The sequence below is a fragment of the Puntigrus tetrazona genome, chromosome 11 (assembly GCF_018831695.1).
Source record: "Puntigrus tetrazona isolate hp1 chromosome 11, ASM1883169v1, whole genome shotgun sequence".
Lineage (NCBI taxonomy): Eukaryota > Metazoa > Chordata > Actinopteri > Cypriniformes > Cyprinidae > Puntigrus > Puntigrus tetrazona.
Genome location: NC_056709.1, coordinates 4,687,580 through 4,706,958, shown reverse-complemented (window position 1 = coordinate 4,706,958; position 19,379 = coordinate 4,687,580). Strand labels below are relative to the sequence as shown.

Here is a 19,379-nt window from a genome sequence, read left to right as displayed (position 1 = left end):
ATAAATTGAGCTATATCCGAAACCTTTTGTAAACTCGTATTAGGTGTTCCAAGTTCAGAAGTCTTGCAATTACTGTCACCTATTATTTATTTCAAGTATCTAAAATAGCAACACAATGTGTGTTCATGTATGACCATGTAGGTGTGTGTGGGTGTAAACATACTTACTGAATATTAATATAATAGTTTAACCATTTCATATATGTGTGTCTATGAGCCTATTGGCCATTTTTGATGTACTTTACTGTCAGCTGTACATACAGGTTGCCTAGACTCTAAAAGCATACAACCTCAAAGGCCTTAAAATGCTTGAACCCGTGATAATTGCTGTGACAATTAGGCAGTCGTGCAAGTTTACAGGAGTGGGTCCTCTTTGTCATGTCATTAATCTTGTGTTTTTCTTGTCAAATGGTTTCCTGCATGTTGATTGACTATACTGACTTAAGAGTTTTCAAAGGAAAAATAAATGATCAAATATTACAATATTAGTTGTATATATAATTGCCTACCTCTTTTGCCATTTTACCATCTGTGACTGACTCTGGAATGGTTACTTCAGTACCTTTATGTTGGGGTGTCACCTCAGTTCCAAGCCCTGTCTCTGTCCTCATAGTAACTTTTTCTGAAAAGAAAAAAGTTATTTATTCCACATTGATTAATTATTGATTAATATTACTTGGACTTGGATTATTAATAAATCTTGGATTGCAGTACAAAAAAAAGACTACTCAAAAATATGCAGATATATGAAAAATTATGGGTTTTTTCAGTTTCAGATGTAAATGATAAAATGGAGTTAACTGCTTAAAAATATTTAATAAGCTACATCAGACTTGTAGATTTTGTCCTTATTTTGAGAATTTTTGTCTTGTTCTTAACACCTTACTTTGTCTTCGTGTTCATTCACTTGGTAATGCATACAAAAATGGCAAGCAATTTCTAGATCTAATCCATAGGCTCTCAAATAGCCTTAAAACGGTCCTGGATCCTGACTACCACCTTACTTTCACCTATTGAAGCTCTATGGAGTGCAATAGTCTAGATATTTAGTTCTCATTCTGCTAGATCTATCTGCTGCATTTGACATTAATCATCATCATCAATCCGTCTGTTCACCCTCTCATCACTGGGCTTCACCAGAACTGCACTCCCTGGTTTGAATCTTAACTCACTTGTAAGGGTATTGTAAAGGAAATCACATAAACTGGTCACAGGGTTCCTTTGACCCTCCTCTTTCTCTATATACACTAAATCACTGGCACACATTATTCAAGAACATTATTTTTCTAACTCATTTTAACCAGATGATCCAATAGTATCGGATCTCAAACTACCTGACGAACATCTCAGCATGGATGAAATACATCACCTGAAATTAACCAGGCAAAAACAGATATTTTCATCTTTCCAGCTGCTCCATCAGTTCAGCACCATTGTATCATCCAACTGGGCTCATCAACGATAATTCCACTGGGTTCAGCCAAAAACCTTGAGGTGATCCTTGATGATCAGCTGACATAGAACTGACATAGACTGACATAGCAGACATAGAACCTAATGTAAAAAGAAGTATGATCCAAGATGGCGGCGCGGCAGTAGCACGCAGCGGCCACTCCGGAACCAAAATGGTGTTTTTTGTTTGTTCAAGACGTTATTTTGTATGCTTCAGCCAAAATTTCGTAGGGCATGGATACCAACGACAGTCACTGAAACTACTCAGAAACGACGCAACAACTAAACTGTGCGACAACGTTGCACGCGTACTCCGGGACCTCGGCTTGCTGTGCGGACCAAGCCCTCAGTCCTCGGTGTCTCCTGATGCCGAAGGCCGGGGAAGAGGACACCGCAAGTGGTGTTGGAGGAAACGGAAGCGTGGTAAACGGGCGGGTGTCCGTACTGCTAACCCTAGCCCGGCCGGCACTCCCCTCCATCTTTCTGTCCAACGTCTGTTCACCCGACAATAAGATGGACTACATTCGACTTCACCGAGCAACACGGCGTGAGTATGAGGATTGCTGCGTCTTTGTCTTTACGGAAACGTGGCTCAGCGACAGAGTTCCGGACACCGCCATTCAGCTAACCGGGCTAACCGCATTTCGTGCCGACAGGAATGCCGCACTGTGTGGAAAGACTCGCGGTGGTGGCATGTGCATTTATATCAACACGGAATGGTGCAAGGACTCTGTGCTTATATCGAACTATTGCTCATCGCTAGTGGAGTTCATTGTTGTCAAATGCAGACCCTTTTATCTACCCCGGGAATTCACCACCGTCTACACCATCGGAGTTTACATTCCACCCAGTGCTAATGCGAAGGAGGCTCTGAGCGAGCTGTACAAAGCTATGAGCGTGCTGCAGAACGCTCAACCCTCAACCCGACTGTTTATCATTGCCGGAGATTTCAATCACGCAAATCTCAAAACAGTGCTCCCTAAATTCTATCAGCATGTGGACTTTGCTACGAGAGGAGCGAACATGCTGGATCTTGTTTACACAAACATTCCCGGCGCGTTTTTTCATTCTGTATGGATGGGGTTTTGGTTCCTTGCTGCTGTCACCTGTGGTTTGCTTTGTTAGGGACACTTAACTTCTAGTGATTATGGTCGAATTGATTACAGAGACCGTCTCTGCATTTAATAACAAATTGTTCACTCTCGTCATTATACATCCCTGTCATTGTATTCTTCTGCTTTATACTGTACTGTGCTTTGATGCAACCTGTGTTGTTAAAAGCGCTATATAAATAAAAATGATTGATTGATTGATTGATTGATAACTGATCAGCAGTACATATACAAAGCAAAACAAACATAAAAGGTCATTATACCTGGTCTTTAGAAAGTACATAGTATGGTGTATGGGGACACACACCACACTATGGGCCGATCTGGCAGATTCGTGTTTTGTTGTGTTTTGTCACTTTCCTTTTATACTCAGACCAGACAAACAGTTCGCAAATGTAGTTGTAAAAACCTTTTGGTGTTTAGGTTCCCGTGCTCCAGGGTCACACCTGGCTGTGTGTCAACTCAACTTCTGTCAACTCAAATGACAGAAAGCATCAAAAAGCGTTTATCTTTAAAAAGCACAATGTTTTGTTTTCATTGTGTCTGTACACAAACTAAAGCAGACCTTTGTGATGCATTATTATTAAGACAATAAGTGTTTAAAGTTGATTCTGCTGGTAAGTATACAGCCCTGGATGAACTAGAGGGAACCAGAGGGGACATTGCTCTGTCTTGAGATTCAAAGAGGTCCACCTGAGTTTGGTGAGTGATGAAGTTGAAGCGGCTGTAAAACCCGGATGCCTGTAACACCAAAAGAGTGTTCAGACATGCACCAGCCTGACCCGTTGACGAGTACCCCTTGCCCACAAGCGCTGAAGTGATATGCAGAGGGTAAGGACAAAACTTTCAAAGATGATGTCATGACTTCAGTCTGATCAGTTTGTTTAGTGGAACTGGCACTGTGCATGGAGAGACGTCTTCAGCGTCGCCATCAGCGGTGGGCTGCTCGGTCCTCCTGGACCTTGGATGAGGGAGTGGCCAATTCTACCCTTTCCTCCTCACTTCCTACAGCAGACCCAGAACGCATGCAGGTGGGTCGCCTTCGTCTTACTGCCCAGGAGAAGCAGGATCGACTTACTCAAGGCCTCTGCCTATACTGTGGCAAGCCTGGACACAGAGCCATCTGGTGTCCTTTAAAAGCCGGGGATCCTGATGGTCGCTTCTCCATGTTTTGAATCCCCCAAGTCTCATACCCTGCTTCATGTGTCCATTCAGATTGAGGATTCCATTCACTCTTGTCCAGCTCTTGTGGACTCGGGAGCTGAGGGCAATTTTTTGGACACCTCGGTGGCAGCACAGTGGGGCATTCCTGCCATTCCTCTCCATTTCCCTATCCCTGTTCGCTCTCTCAATGGCCTCCTTCTCTTCTCCATGACCCACTCCACCCCTTCAGTAAATCTAGTGGTCTCTGGCAATTACCGTGAGGTAATTGAGCTGTACCTTCTTGACTCTCCGGGAGCCCCTGTTATCCTGGGGCACCTGTAGTTGGTGCAGCACAAGCCTCACATTGATTGGTCAGGAAACTCTGTGCTATCTTGGAGTCAGTTCTGTCTTGCTTCATGTTTGGATGCTGCCTTGTCTCCTGTCTCCCTCTTCTGTGTTTCAGATGGAGACGCTGATCTCTCTGAAGTCCTGGAGGAGTACCACGATCTTTGTCGGTTCTTCAGTAAGTCTCGGGCCACATCCTTACCTCATCACTGGCCGTACAACTGTGCCATCAATACCAGGCACTTCTCTGCCTAGAGGGCATTTGTACTCCCTGTCTGGTCCTGAAAGAGAGGCCATGGACAAGTGTATTAAGGAGTCCTTAAATGCCAATGCCCCAGCTGTTTTCCAGGCCCTGATCAATGACGTGTTGAGAGACATGGTAAACAGATTTGTCTTTGTGTATCTCAATGATATCCTCATCTTCTCACCCTCATTGCAGGTACTCACTCAACATGTTTGTAAGGTGCTACAACGGCTGCTGGAGAACCAGCTTTATACGAAGGCAGAGAAGTGTGTGTTCCACGCCAAGTCATTTTTGCTCTTGGGGCATATTATTTCAGCGGAGGGGATTAAAGCTGATCCTGTCAAGGTAGGGGCCGTAGCCGAGTGGCCAACCCCCGACTCTCAGAAGGCACTGTAACGGTTCTTGGCGTTCGCCAACTTCTATAGGCGATTCATCCGGAACTTTAGCCTGGTAGCTGCACCCTTAATGGCACTTACCTCACCCAAGGTATCATTCAGGTGGAATTCTCAGGCTCAGAAGGCCTCCCGTTTCATCTCTGCTCCTGTTTTTTGTCTTCCAGATCCTGAATGGCAGTTTATTTATTGAGGTAGAGATCGGTGTAGGTGCGGTTCTATGTCAACGGTCCCCTAGAGATGAGAAGGTGCACCCCTTCGTGTTTTTCACTCACCGTCTAAATCCTGCAGAGCAAAACTATGACATAGGTAACAGGGAGCTGCTGGCAGTCAGGCTGGCTCTGGGGGAGTGGCGCCAGTGGTTGGAGGGAGCTGTGCAGCCCTTCTTGGTTTGGAAGGTCATAAGAACCTGCAATATATCCGTTCGGTCAAACGGTTAAATGCTCGCCAGGTCCGCTGGGCACTCTTATTTGGGCGGTTTAACATCTCCCTCTTGTATTGGCTGGGTTCCAAGAAAACTAAGCCTGATGCCCTTTCTTGTCTGTTCGAGGGACCTGGGAGGGATATGGATCCTGATATGGATCCTTGGCTTCCAATGTCAGGCAGTTCGTGTTGGCTTGCTCGGTGTGTGCTCAAAATAAGATTTCTAACCAGTCTCCTGTTGGTCTGTTGCAGCCTTTGCCCATTCCCTTTCTTCCTTGGTCACACCTGACCCTTGACTTTGTTTCTGGCCGTCCCCCATCGAGAGGCAACACCGTGATACTGACAGTGGTGGATTGCTTCTCCAAAGCGGCCCATTTTATTCCTTTGCCCAAACTCCCCTCCATCAAGGAGACCGCACAGGTGGTGGTGAACCACGACTTCCAGATTCATGGCCCTCCGGTGGATGTGGTCTCCAACAGAGGACAGTGTGTGTATCCCAGTTTTGGAAAGAGTTCTGTAGACAGATCGGGGCTTCAATAAGGTCTTCAGGTTTTCACCCCTAGACCAATGGGCAGCCGGGTGAGTCAACCAGGATCTCGAGAGAGCTCTCCGCTGTATGGCATCACATAGTCCGAGCTCCTGGAGTCAGCAGCTTCCATTGGTTGAATATTCCCACAATTCCCTTCCTGTAGCGTCTACAGGTATGTCTCCCTTTCAGTGTTCTATGGGTTATCAACCACCTCTTCTCCTTGCTTAGGAGCCTGAGGTTGCAGTCTTGTCTGCCTTAGCCTTTGTCGGTCGGTGTTGTTGCACCTGGAGGAGGGCTTAGGAGGTCTTGGCCCGGGCTTCCAGACAGACCAAAGCAGCGGCTGTTCGTCACAGGACTCCTGCTCCTCAGTATGTGTGTAGTCAGAAGGTATGGCTTTCCACCAAGAACCTGCCTCTCCAGGTTTCATTCAGGTTCATTGGGCCATATCCAATCACCAAGGTTCTGAGTCCAGTGGCTGTGTGGCTCAAGCTTCCCACACACTTGGTCGGACATGTGTCCAGGGTTAAGCCTTTGTTTCGTTCCCCCCTTAATCTCGTGAGTTCTTCCCTGACTTCCCCTCCTCCCTGTATAGTGGATGGTACTCCAGTGTACACTGTGAGAAAGCTCCTGGATGTTAGACGCCGTGGTCGGAGTTTCCAGTTTCTGGTGGACTAGGAGGGTTATGGCCCGGAGGAGAGGAGTTGGATAACGGCCCAGGACATTCTGGATCAGACTCTGGTTGAGAACTTCCGTCTGCGACAAGGTGAGCCTTAACTCCTTTTTGCTTGCTCTGCCCATTGTTTCCTCCAGACCTCTGCTCCCCTGTTCCTGTCCTGGCTCCTCCAGTGCTGTGTTTTGCAGTTCCTCCTCACCTGCCCCTTTTAGAGTATTCTACAAAGATCTTTTGCTGGGATGTTACAACAGCACTGATGCAGAAGACTATAAGTGCAGATTTCCCTACGCCAAATGCTCCGTGCCTAGTGGAGTGACTGGAGGCTCATTTGTTGACTGTTTATTGATTCTGAAGAAATAAATTTGAGTTCAAACCTTCAACTGAATCCTTGTTTGTTCCTGACAGATGATGCTGCCACAGGTGACAGTTAGCTCACAAACTTCTCACCAACCGGGGGCAGAACAGCTCAATGGCTGATCTGAAGCTTATGGCCTGCAAGCTTCCTGATTGCTTCTGTCTTGCCAACAAATTGAAGTGCATAGAAATGTGCAAGCTATAAACCTACAGCAAAGGGAGAAGCAGGATACTGATATCATGAAATTAGTATTAGTATTAGTATTAGTATATGTATTGTGGCGGGAGGAGCCAATGACAGACACAGTGGGTGTGGCGTCAGGCCTCAGAGAGGCTTTTTATTAACAAAAATATACAAAGTGTACAGGGGAAAAAGTGTCCAAAACAAACAGGGGAACTGGTGTCTTCGTCATGCTGCAGGGGGAGTGCAGGTAGGGTAGTGTTTGAAGGGGAAGGGTCCAGGTAAGGGGCAGAATCCGGTGGCCGCACACGCTCCCCTCTCTGATCTGGGGAGCGAGGGGCGGCGGCTTCTTCCGGTTGGCAGTCAGAAGGGATAAATAGCTGGCATCCTGGCCCATCAGGGGTATACGTGTGCAGTCTTCACCGGGACTACGGAGTCCGACAGCTCGCTTCTCTGGCGGCGTGGCGAGTGCCTTCACGCACTCTTCCTGGACCCACAAGGACACCAGCGTGCATGCACGGGGAAAGAGACTGGTCTCTCGAGGAGAGGCGCGCTCATCATTAAACGGCGGCGGTGACAAGGTTCGATCCACTTCAGGTGTGTCTCATCACACGCCGCCAGAACTGTCCAATGCCATGCCCCTCCTCTGAGACACGCCCACTCTCGCTGGCAGCCTGGTGAAGGGCGGCAAATAAAGGACGGGGGATGATGACAATCAAGGGGAGGGGCAGCCAACTCATCACAGTATTCTGAGGATGATGATGAAGATGAATAAACAAACAGTTTGCAATGACAAAATAAGTTCATGAACAAGGTAGAATTATGTTGTTTTTCTTTGTATGACATTTTGTTCTAATAAAGTTAAAAGATATTTTTGTTCTTTGGCTCAATGGTTAGTGAAACTGAGGGCTGATTTCTGTGAGAAAGCTACCACTAACAAAAGGTTATGATGTTGTAATATCATCTAGAGCAAAGATGATATTTTCTACTTTATACCAAGGGGCCAGATTATTAATCCACGTATTCACACCTTTTACACATCTTCCTCAGTTTACTTTTTATTGAAGGAAATTAAAGTATAACCAATGTAATTTGTTTGTAATTTTAATGTTAATATCTTAGACTGGTATAGGCACCAGAGAATCTGAAGGAGTGAAGATTCTGATGCACAAAAGATATGTAGCTAATGATAATTTATACGAAAAATGTGTTTGAAGTCCTTGTTTTTTCATTTTCTTTTTTCTTATCTTGTCCTGTCCTCTATAAATAAGGCAACTTGTGATCTGAGCTTCGGAGGCAAAAAGAGAGAAACCTGCTTTTTCTCCCGCTTGCAACCGACAGCGCAGTCCTTGCAAGCTAAAATCCAAAGAACTTGTCTTGTGTTTTATTTTGCTTGAGTTGATCCTTCCTGGTAAAGAGCCATTTGAGTGAAATAGTCTCAACAAAGTCTTTGTCAGTGGAAAGAAATATTACTTCAACAAACCAATGTAAATGTTCTAAATGCATAGTCTGTAAATTTGTAACAAACAAATGTACAGAAATCATTTTTAGTAGTGGCCAACAGAACAACTTTAGAACTGTTAAAAGGGCTTATTCAAGAAAAAAAAAGTTATTCCAAATTGTACAATCTAAATAACCTGATATATGCAGGATTTTTATCATCAAATTTAAAAACTTTAAAGACCTTTTTAAAGATCTGAAGTTCACATTTCAGCCTTTAAACAATTTTTAAGAAAAGAAATGAGTCAAAAGTATAATTTATTAATATTTTAAAATTTATTATCTGAGTCTAATATGATCCAGCGGGCTGTGCTAAAAGACAGTACGGTCCACCAGTTGCCCATCCTCTATGCAGGTGAATTTGCATTTTCATAATTGGACAGGAAATATGCTTGTGTTTCATGTTGACTGTCACGGTGTGGTGTTGCATGAAGGAGCACTCGACAAGAATAAATAAACAAACAGTTTTAATCCTCTTCAAACGAGCAAAATAATAATATACAGGTAGGCAGGCAGACAGGCAGAACATAAACCACATGTATAAACCTCGACGATCGGACCAAGGTGAACTCAAACACACAGGTGCGTCCTCACATCGAAAAAAACAAAACAAAAACGGGAACTTGGAAAGAGGTTCCGGTGGAGGACAGGCCCCCAGGAGGGGGTCGGCAAACAGAGTCCAGAGAGGAACAGACGGAAGGAGGAGCCAGGGAGGATCCAGGAGAAGTAAGGAGCAGGAGGAGATCCAGACGACCCAGAACCCAGCCATGATGGTCCATGGTGGAGCTGACGGAGGGAGAAGCCATGGAGGAGGAATGGCCGTCGATGCCATTGCGGCCAACCAATGGCGGCAGAGCAGGTGGTGGAGGAGACCGAGGCGAAGAGCCGAAGAGCCAGGGTGACACCGAGATCCTGGAGGACCTAGGCGATGCTGCAGGCTTCGGCGAGCGATGCGGAGAGGGGGGACGAGAAGGACGCGACGGAGAGTGACAGAGGACAGAGGATGGAGGGATGGAGGGACGAGGCGAAGCCGGAAGAGAGGAATCCTGAGGCGACGGATGGTCGACGACACACCAAGGCAGAGCCGGAGAGACGATGGAGCCTGGTGGAGCTGATGGCCTGATAGACAAAGGTGGAGAGGAGGGAGCATAGGATCCCAGAAGATCACAGAAGATCCAGCAGCCCCAGATATATGATTAGCTCATCCTCAGCCGTTGTGAAGTGGGAGGAGCTCCACTCTGCACACTCGTTGCATCCGTCTGTCTCCACTGTGGTGAGCTCTGTTGCCGCCTCACGCACCTTGTCTGATTCAGTCGTTTGGGTCCGGTGGCGCTCCACGATTCTGTCGCTCTCTTCGGCGAAGGTTCCGTGGTCGTGCCAGACTCTGCAACTGCGCCATCGGTGGGCTCAGGCTGGGGCTCCGCGATGCAGGGAGATGGTGGGCTGGGCTCTGGATCGGGAGTGGGGCTGATGTTATTGTCCATTGGCTGAAAGGTCATTGGCAAGTTACATGACACCAGCACCCACTCAAGACAACAACTTTATACATCTGCACTTTCAGATAAAAAAAATTGGAGGATGATTTCATTCACTTATAACTGTGTTACACACTACATGAAAGGTCATTTTTAGGCTGCAATGTCATCTCCATCAATGTTCTGTTCATTATAAGCAAGATCTTAAGTTTTGGCATCCAGCTCTTTTGAAGGTGCACTAAGCAAATTTTACCAAACGATGCTGATACCCAGTTGGGTACCACAGTTCATGGGCCCAGGTCATATTTTTAACTAATTGGGAACGACCAAAGGTGGATTTTTTTTAAAGACTATATCTCTAGATCAGAGATGGGCAACTGGACGTATATGGCCCACAGTGTCTTACAGCCTGCTGGATCAAATTAGACTAGGATATGAACTTTTAAAAAGCAAGATATAAAAAGATTGCTTTCTGTTTAATGTTGATACTATCGCCAACCAAGAGAGGTCACTCTAGCTGCTTCCCATATTAATTTCAGTGCAGTACATTGTGCACTCTAATGTAAACATTGCCTCAACTTTCAAAGGTAAAATGCATTAGTCAATTAAAGCACTTTGCCAAATGCATGACAGAAATGTTTGCACTGAACTATGTGGTTTGCATGGGTCACGTCTTCAGTTAAATGGTTTATGTTTAATGCCACGGAAACTCTTAAATGGTACAAAAAGTCTAAATTGGAAGAGGTAATAAATTTGGGGATGGAAGAACAACAATTGCTATATGTTTTAATATTAAAATTAAAAAGGCTACAATTTCACTAAATAAACTTTAGCGATGCAGGCTTTGTGTCCATTCATTACTGGGGAAACCACTATATTTTTACAGTTCTGAAAGAGCAACCTGATGGATGAAATTGAATTGAATGAATTAGCTTTTTCATTAAACCCTTTTGCTGGTTTTGCTACATGTTTTAAATGCGAACCAGTGCACTGAATCGAATGCATTCTAAAACTCACAACAATTAAAATACTAGATATGTTACTAGAAGTTCTGGCCCCACAAAACTAAGAGATCCCAGTGAGCACTCAGGATGAGAGGGATCTGGCAGGTGCTCTAGAAGAGCAGGCAGAGCTGCGGAACGGAATCCACTGGAATGGCTCTTCTGACCGTAATTGCAGGGATCCACAGGAGTCAGGAATGGAAACAGTTCTCCTGGCCATGCTTGAGGAATGGGATCCGTAAGAATCAGAAATGCTAACGGCTCTCCTGGCCATGCTTACGGAACAGGATCCACAGGAATCAGGAACGGGAATGGCTCTCCTGGCTGTGATTGCAAAACAGGATCTGGGGGAAACAGAGACAGCTGCCTTTTTTTCGGTCAGGCTTGGATGCTTCCCGGACACTGATAGATGGCCTCTCAAAGGTCCAAGGTGAACAGTTACAAGTGGGACCTATTTAACTAATAATGACCAATGAGGACAGGAACAACCAAATAAGGAAAGACATGAACTGAACGGGAAACAAGAGAATGAAACACACAGAAATTGTGACAGTTATTTAATAAAATAATTTATAATAATAATACTTTAAATTAATTTCATAATAGATTATTTATTGTATCATTTGGAATGACTTTTTTTCTTGAATAAGTCCTTTTAACAGTCCTCTTAAGTAGTTCTGTTTGCCACTACTAAAAAGGACCTCTATGCATTTGTTTATTGCAATTTACAGACCATAAATTCAAATTTATGGTGTAAAAGTTAATAAGTACATGGATTAGTAATATGGTCCCTTGGTATAAGGGAGAAAAAAATACTGGCCCTTGTCACTATCAAAGTAACAACTCCCTAATCTAGAGTGAACACAACCCCTGTCATTTCTGGAAACCAGAAAATATTGGCTGTAGCAGCCTAGCTCTCTGTCAGGGAGGGAAGATGTTCTACAACCTCCTTGTCCAGCAGATCTTGCAATTCCATTGTCTACAAATATGATTGTTCTGGTTTCATGGTAGTGTAGACCATGCCTTTGGCTGGAGAGGAGCCGTAAATCTAGATCCAGTGGCTTAAGACCGCCCTGATTAACATTAAACTCTAAATGCAAGGGAACAAGTGCAGGGAAGTCAGTGTGCAAGTCAGATAATTTTGTATTAATATGCCAGGTTTGTGCAATGTAGTTTAAATCTGATTAAAGTTTTGATTAATGCTCATTTTTTTTACTAAATATGAAATAAATATTCAAATATTTGATTTGCAGTATTATTTGATTTCCATTGTTTGCTATTCTAAAACCTTTCCGGTCATTCTAAAACTGTGCAATATAATTTTACTTGCACTCTTAAATATTAGTTCCACGCTTATTTTCCCTGACTGTAACACATTTGGCGAGACTCTGAAGCAATAGTACAATAGTGATTCAGGACAGGCCAAAACACATTTATGATTTATGGTGCATTCGCTTGTTGTATATTTTTTACATTTTTATTTATGCAAATAAAAGTATGGCAGTGTTACTAATTTTATTTGTTGTTTGTTGGTTTTTGACATAAAACACGTTATAATTTTTTTCTTTTTATTTCCCTTAATAATACACTGGCTCATGCAAAATCAAATTCAATCACTGGTCTTACTAAAATTATCAGTTACTAATCCCCAACCCCAAGCACGGTACCTGACACAGAGATTCCATTGTTTCAGCATGCACAGTAAGGTCATAAATGGAGGAATAAATGTTAAGCTATGTTATGTAATGAAACACAGAACTTTGTTGTGTTCAACTGCAGTAGAATGTAGAAAAAATAAGTTTGCAGTGCCTAAATTATGCATTTTAACTGAAGAACATACTCCACAAACACATGGTTCCAAATAATTGGTTGAAATATGTCAAACATTTTTAAAATATCTCACGACACTGTTAATTTGGTCACTTAATTAGGTTATATTTTTCAATTATATTTTTGTTACAAATGCCCATCAATTTGCTTCAGAGGACATGTGATAACCCCAGAAAGGCATATAGGTTAGTTTTCCGATGCAGTACTTGAGGATATATCCGATTTATAGAGCTTCAAAATCATGGTCACTATCCACCAGTATTACCAAGCTTGGAAGAGCCAGCATACATTTTTTAAAAACTCTGACTGTTCGTCTGAAATAAAAAAGTGATATACAAAAGCACTTTAATATATTTTAATGTAAACCTCCCTGTTTAAAATGAAACAAAGCAAAGAACAAGTGTCTTATTTATTACACTACACAGCATTATCCATCAGTAGTTGTCCATGACAAAGAGGGCAGATTTATGCACTTGCCTATGCTTGCTCAAACACAAGAGATATATAATATTTTTGTTATACTATGGGATATCTAAAACAGTAAAAGAACAAAAACCTAAAAGAAGATACTGAACAAATAAATATAACAAACAATACAGTAAAACTGACAAACTATGTCCATGGAGACAGAGACAGACAGAAACTTTTTTTTTCAGTGCTGCGACATGAATTTATCAATACAACAGTTTTGCAAGCTAAGTGACATTTCTCAGTAGCAAGGTTGAGTAGCAGTGCTGGTCAGGGACAGCCGAAGGGGAGGAATTTGTACTCATACACCTGACCCTCGATAAAATTAAGACGTGAAAGTGTGCGTCCACATGACAGGATGCACGTCTGTGTCAACATTTGGAATAGTGGCCAGTGAAGGGACCGTTTCAAGACTCTCAGATCCAAGATTGGTCACAACCCGTCGCTTTTCGTTGGTAAGATGAAGCCAAGGTAATAGCATCCACCATTTAGTTGGCCAACATCTGCTTGGAGACAGAGGTTGAGTTCTGCAAATTAGGTTCCGGGTGGGCCAGTACAACACAAACAACAGGACCTGTTCCTCGCCCTTCCTGACCTGGAACAGAATCTGTGTGACCAGGCTCACTGGGGGGGGAATACTTGCGTAGAGCCCGATGCCAAAATGAGCAAGTTATCTGATGCCCACTTCGAGAGAAGCACACCTCCATGGAGACAGGGAGAGCCCAAATGGGAGGACTTTTTACTTTCATGCTCAACCTTCGACCGCAAAACATAGGAATAGTCTATGGAGAGGAAGAATGGAGACATGGAAATACGCATACCTCAGGTCGACCACTGCAAACCAATGCTGGTGCTGCACACATTTGAAGATGTGTTTCTGGGTGATCATTTTGAATGGGATCTTGTGAAGGCCCTGGTTCAAAACCTGCAGATCCAGGATTGGAGGCCACCACCTTTTTTTGGGTACAATGGAGTAGGGGATGTAAACCCCTACCCTTTATCTCAGGTGGAGGAAACGGCTCGACTGCATCCTTTGCCAGAAGGAGAGTAATCTCCTCGCGCAAGACAGGAGCGTTCCCAACTTCCACTGAAGTCTCAAGAATGCCATTAAGCCTCGAAGGTCGTGGGGAGAACTAGATCACATAGCCAAGGGTGAATCATCTGGATAAGCCAACTCGATGGGTTGGGCAGTGCCATCCACACATCCAAACTCCTCACGAGTGGCATCACTGGCGTACCAAAGGGCGTGCAGAGATAAACAGCCAGACTGGGCAACGGAGATGCCAGAAATTTACAGAACTAAAAGTTTTAGAACAAAAATTAAAAAAAAATTAAAAACTGGAAAGACAACATCTATAATAGCATAAGCTTTACACTTACAATTAGTTGGACAAATAAGATAAGGATGGTGAAACTGTGGTAAATAAATTCAATTTTTTTTTTGTAATTAAACTGTTCTGGTTTTCAAAGCATAAGGTAATAAAAAACAAAACATTAAGTCATCGGTTTTCCCAGTCAGCCATAAAACACAGATCCCCTAAAACAGCGGTATAAAAGTGTTGCTGTGGATAGAATAAAAATATTGATTTAAATAATGGCTTATCAACTGAAAGTCATTTAGCTAACTAACCACTGTTTAGAGACGTAGCCTTTGCAAAAGTAGTGTGTATCTGTGCATGTGCCGTTAAATGCACAGCTTTTGGTGTAATAGCACAGTTAGAAAGATTGCTGTAATAACTGTAATAGTTGTATGCAATAGTTGTAACAGAAAAAAAACCCAAATACTTGCTTTTCGTGATTGGCATGGTGATTCCACATCATAGAAAGAAAAGATTATTTAAAATAAGTATTGTTTGTTTAGTTTTTAGCATTGTCATAGAATTGTAGAACACTGTCATTTAATTGATCAATAAAAATATATTCTGTTGGATTTCTTTTGGGAGTTTAACCTTGTTAAACCCTAATTAAAACCCCTAATTACAGAATATAAAACGACAAATTAAATTTCTTCACTTAGAGAACAATGTTAAAATCTTATCAATTAAAAGTTATTAAATTGTCCTTAACTATTGTAGCTTTATGAATATAACTAGAATAAAAGTTTAAGAAAATTTACAGTAAGAATGTCAATTTTCTCTTATTCCAATATATTACCTCGGTTTCTTTAAATGGTGGTACCAGCTTTATGTGCTTTGTCACATCGAAAACGGAGTGAAATCCCTGTATATCTGCTGAAATATTGGTTTGCCCACTAGCAGGGTAAGAAGGAAAGCCTTTGCCGTAAATTCGCTTCCTCTATGTCCAGAGAACGCATTTTAATATCTCTGAGACTGTACCTCTAACATACAAAGATAGATTTGCTGAAGCTCTTGTTCCTGTTTCTTTAAGGCAAGATCTAATTCCTTAAATTTCAGTGCAAGCACAGGAACAAAACGTAGACTGGTTGGATCAATACTCTGAGGCAGAGGAGGTAGAGCAGCAAGAGAGCCCACACCCACAATCCCAGTATTCCCCTACATGTCTTCTGAAGCAATCGGCAAAATACCAGCGTTGACTAACTCTGTGTAAAGCTTATCTTTAATTATACACTTAGCAGCTTCTCTTGAAACATTGATCAGTCAAGCAAACAAGAAGAAATAGCCTTTTTGAAAAACTTTGAGACGAGCCCCCAAATATGTTACGGTCCCCCTTAAGTCTAGAGGTGACAGGGACATATCATTTAACAAAAAGTGAGTGAAAACATAAGTGAGAGAGAGTATTGGCTTAGTCTGTAATCCCAGCACTCACACACTATATAATAAATTCTTAAATAATTTATTAACAGAAGTAGTGCTCTAGTACAGAAATTGGAAATAACTATTTAATTCAGATAACATAAGAGAAAAACAGAACACTTCAAACTTCCGGAGGGGGTTAAGGCCAAAATAACAAACAAAAACAAAAGCTACCTAAGGTATAAAAAAAAAAAAAAAAAAAAAAAAAAAAAACTACCTAACAAACAAACAAAAACTAAATAAATAACAGCTTTTCCCTGACTTCCTTACTTCATCCAAAAACCAGGAGAAAAGCTGATGACGGTAAAAGAAAAGGCACCCACCTCTGTACTGCGTCTGCAATCAAATACAAACAAACAGCAAGAAATAAACAAATAATGAGCAACTATACACAGTCACTATAGCTGGTTTAACAGAAATTCTCCAGCAACAACTAAGGCTCAGAGCATTTCACTGATACAACAAGCTTTCCCTCTCCACCCTCTCCACAGCTCTAATGAGGGTCAGGTGATCTTAATCAAACTCCTGTGAGAGGACAGAGAGAGAGAGAGAGAGAGAGAGAGAGAGAGAGAGAGAGAGAAAAAGAGAGAGAGAGGGGAACACAGGCAACACTACACTTTCCAGCAGACTGTTCAATACTGAGAGGCAAATCTCAGACACAGTTTCACAACTCAACAAAGAAAGGAATTTTGGGACTTAACACTAGCTAAATGATAAAAACTAATTTAAGTACATTGTTGGCAGTTCATGGGGTCTGAGAAAGCTTTATACCAGGGGTGTTAAACTCAATTCCTGGAGGGCCGGAGCCCTGCAGAGTTTAGATTCAACCCCAGGCCCACCAGGAACTGAGTTTGACACCCCTGCTTTAGACCAAAGCTTTAGTTTAAAGATGTGATTAACTACAAACTACAAGCATTGCAAACGTTAACAAACCAATACAATTGTTAAAAAGTCATAAGAAAAGTTTGTGTTTTGAAGCAACTTATTTCTTTTGTCAATTTAAATTAATATCATAGAATCACTCTGAATTATATAATTTTACTCGTTCATGTCCTGTCCTGTACTGTATACATATTGGAGATAAATGTGTAAACTCCAGTATTTTAATCAATCTAAAGCAATTAGTTTGTCATTACAAATCTGTCAGTAGACAAAAGTCTTTCATGTATTCCATTTTTTATTCTTATTTTTTTAAACTACTTTTACAGATACTTAACATCTTAAAGCTTCTGTATTAGTAAGATATTATCACAAACCATCAGGCTGTAAGGAGCTGAATCAAACACCTGTAATGCAATAAGGCTAATCTGAGAAGGGATATCCAAAGGAACAAAAGGACATCAAAAAGAGAGTAAACACCACCCCTGTTTTTGGTCACCTCTCCATGTTGCTTTTATGACACCCTCTTCACCTCTCTTGCTCTTCCTGCTTCCCCTCCTTCTGCCCAAAAGACTTGGCTTAAAGTTCATTAGGAATAAGGTGAACCTATTGTTCTTCACAGTCATGTTTGGTCTCATTTGAAAGGTCTCAGTGCGATTGGTAAATTGGTCTCAATTTCACAGTAATCACTTATATTATGGAAAAGATTAAGAACTTGGTAGAACTGTGTTCTGTGTAAAAGTGGGTGTGTCCTCCTTTTGGGTCTCTGAAAGTGTTCCAGCCAGGTGTGACTCTGGAGCATGGGAACCTAAACACCAAATGGTTTTTACAACAAAATTTGGGAACTGTTTGTCTGGTCTGAGTATATAAGAAAAGTGGCTTGGCAAAACACAACAAGGCGCGATTCTGTAGCCAGATCGGCCCATACTATGTATTTTCTAAAGACTAAGTATAATGACCTTTTATGTTTGTTTTATTTTGTGTTGTTTTTGTACTGCTGATCAGTTGTGCAAATGTTTATGAATTAGTAATTTTTAAGAAATGCAAGGAAAAGACCGAACGCGTATTAACCTTCGACCAGGGCCTGTTATTAAGATGAACTTATCAATTGTTTAAATAATTTCTTCTGTCAATTATTTTATCACACCTTAGTAAAAATAAACCTATATAATCAAGTTGTTTGTATTAAAAAAACCCATTATACTATGGAAAAATAAATATGCTGCATTTAAACACCATGGCTAATAATACAATTTTAAAAGTGAGAAAGAAAGTATAATCTGTTGTAAAGATTCTGTGAGACTTTTCTATTTCTATTTTCTATTTTTGTTTAAAAAATATTTTTGTTGAAACAACATGTGACAACTAATTTTCATACTTAGAAAAAATCTCTGTTGGTTTGAAAGATCTAAAAAACTTAAAATATAACAACAACAACAATAGTTATATCATTGTTTAATCATGTTTTTCATCATCTAGAGATAGCCCTTGTGTAATTTTATAAGTTTTTATTTGTAAAAGGGTTATGACATATCATAAAACTGTTTAATTGTTTAACTGTAGGATTGTTTATGTGTGCATGTTTGTGTCGAGTGTTTTTGTACTTTTGTTTGTCTTTGCGTTTCTGTGTATGATGGTGCATGCATAAGTTTTTATGTTTGTGTTTATGTGTGCATGTTTATGTTGAGTGTTTGTGTTTTAATTTGTGTGTGATTGAGTGTACATAAATGTACAAAATTATGTACATCAAGTGTACATAATTTTTAGGCACATACCTGTACTGTGGAAAACTAAATATGTTGCATTTAAACACCATGGTTAATCATACCACTTTTAAAGTGAGAAAGAAAGTCTAATCTGTTGAAAGGATCCTGTGAGAAATGTTTAGCACCTAAGGAAAACCTCAGTTTTAAAGATCTAAAAAGAACTTATACTGAACAATAAAATACTATTAACATTATTATTCATATTATTCATTATTTTTCATCATCTTGCAGAGATAGCCCCTCTGTAATTCCATAAAGTTTTTACTTGTAAAAGTTTGTATGACCCAACTCTAAATGTTTAACTTTAGGGTTGTTTATATGTGCATGTTTGTGTCAAGTGTTTTTGTTTGTCTTTGTGTTTGTTTGTGTTTATGTCTTTATGTTTCTGTGTGTGATTGAGTGTTTGTGCTCATGTTTGTTTGTGTTTGTGTGTGTGTTGATGCTTGAAAAACCTGTGAATGAATAAAGAAATGAAAGAAAATTAAGTAAAATTAAATTGATCAGTGATGTTTAGCCTAAACGTTTGACAAAAAGGTTTATCAGGGCCAGAAGTAGTCACCTGTGCATGTTGTAAAAGAACAAAAATCTGTTTTGATCACTGAACTTTTTACCTAACACCTCACAAAAGTTCACATAGCCAGATCTCTCAAAACTGAACAGATTGAGATTACAAAACATCCCTAGATGTTTTATTTATTTATTACATTCTTCGTTGATCTGATATTGGCACGTTACACTTCTGCATCCATCTTCGAACCATCTCTCATTTCATTGTGCTGCTTGACACTCTAACTTTATGTTAAAACAGCAATAATGGTGTAATCAGTTAAGAAATATTA

At 41.3% G+C, this 19,379-nt stretch overlaps 1 protein-coding gene across 17 annotated transcripts in view; it reads right to left on the bottom strand.

Annotated features, from left to right (window-relative positions):
- Positions 1-19,379, bottom strand: part of LOC122354128 (band 4.1-like protein 1) — a 150,167-nt gene that overhangs the window by 90,513 nt on the left and 40,275 nt on the right. For 11 of the 17 annotated variants that reach the window (XM_043252162.1, XM_043252163.1, XM_043252166.1 and 8 more), the window contains exons 1-2: positions 1,369-1,557; positions 509-621 (exon numbers count right to left, since the gene is read on the bottom strand). The exons of 2 other annotated variants lie outside the window; for them this stretch is intronic. In XM_043252162.1, coding sequence (XP_043108097.1) covers positions 509-621; positions 1,369-1,402 — 147 coding nt within the window. In that variant the 5' untranslated portion in view covers positions 1,403-1,557. Of the gene's footprint in view, positions 1-508; positions 622-1,368; positions 1,600-19,379 lie in introns of those variants that run through there. 4 more of the 17 variants (XM_043252169.1, XM_043252170.1, XM_043252173.1 and 1 more) reach the window with 4 other exon arrangements.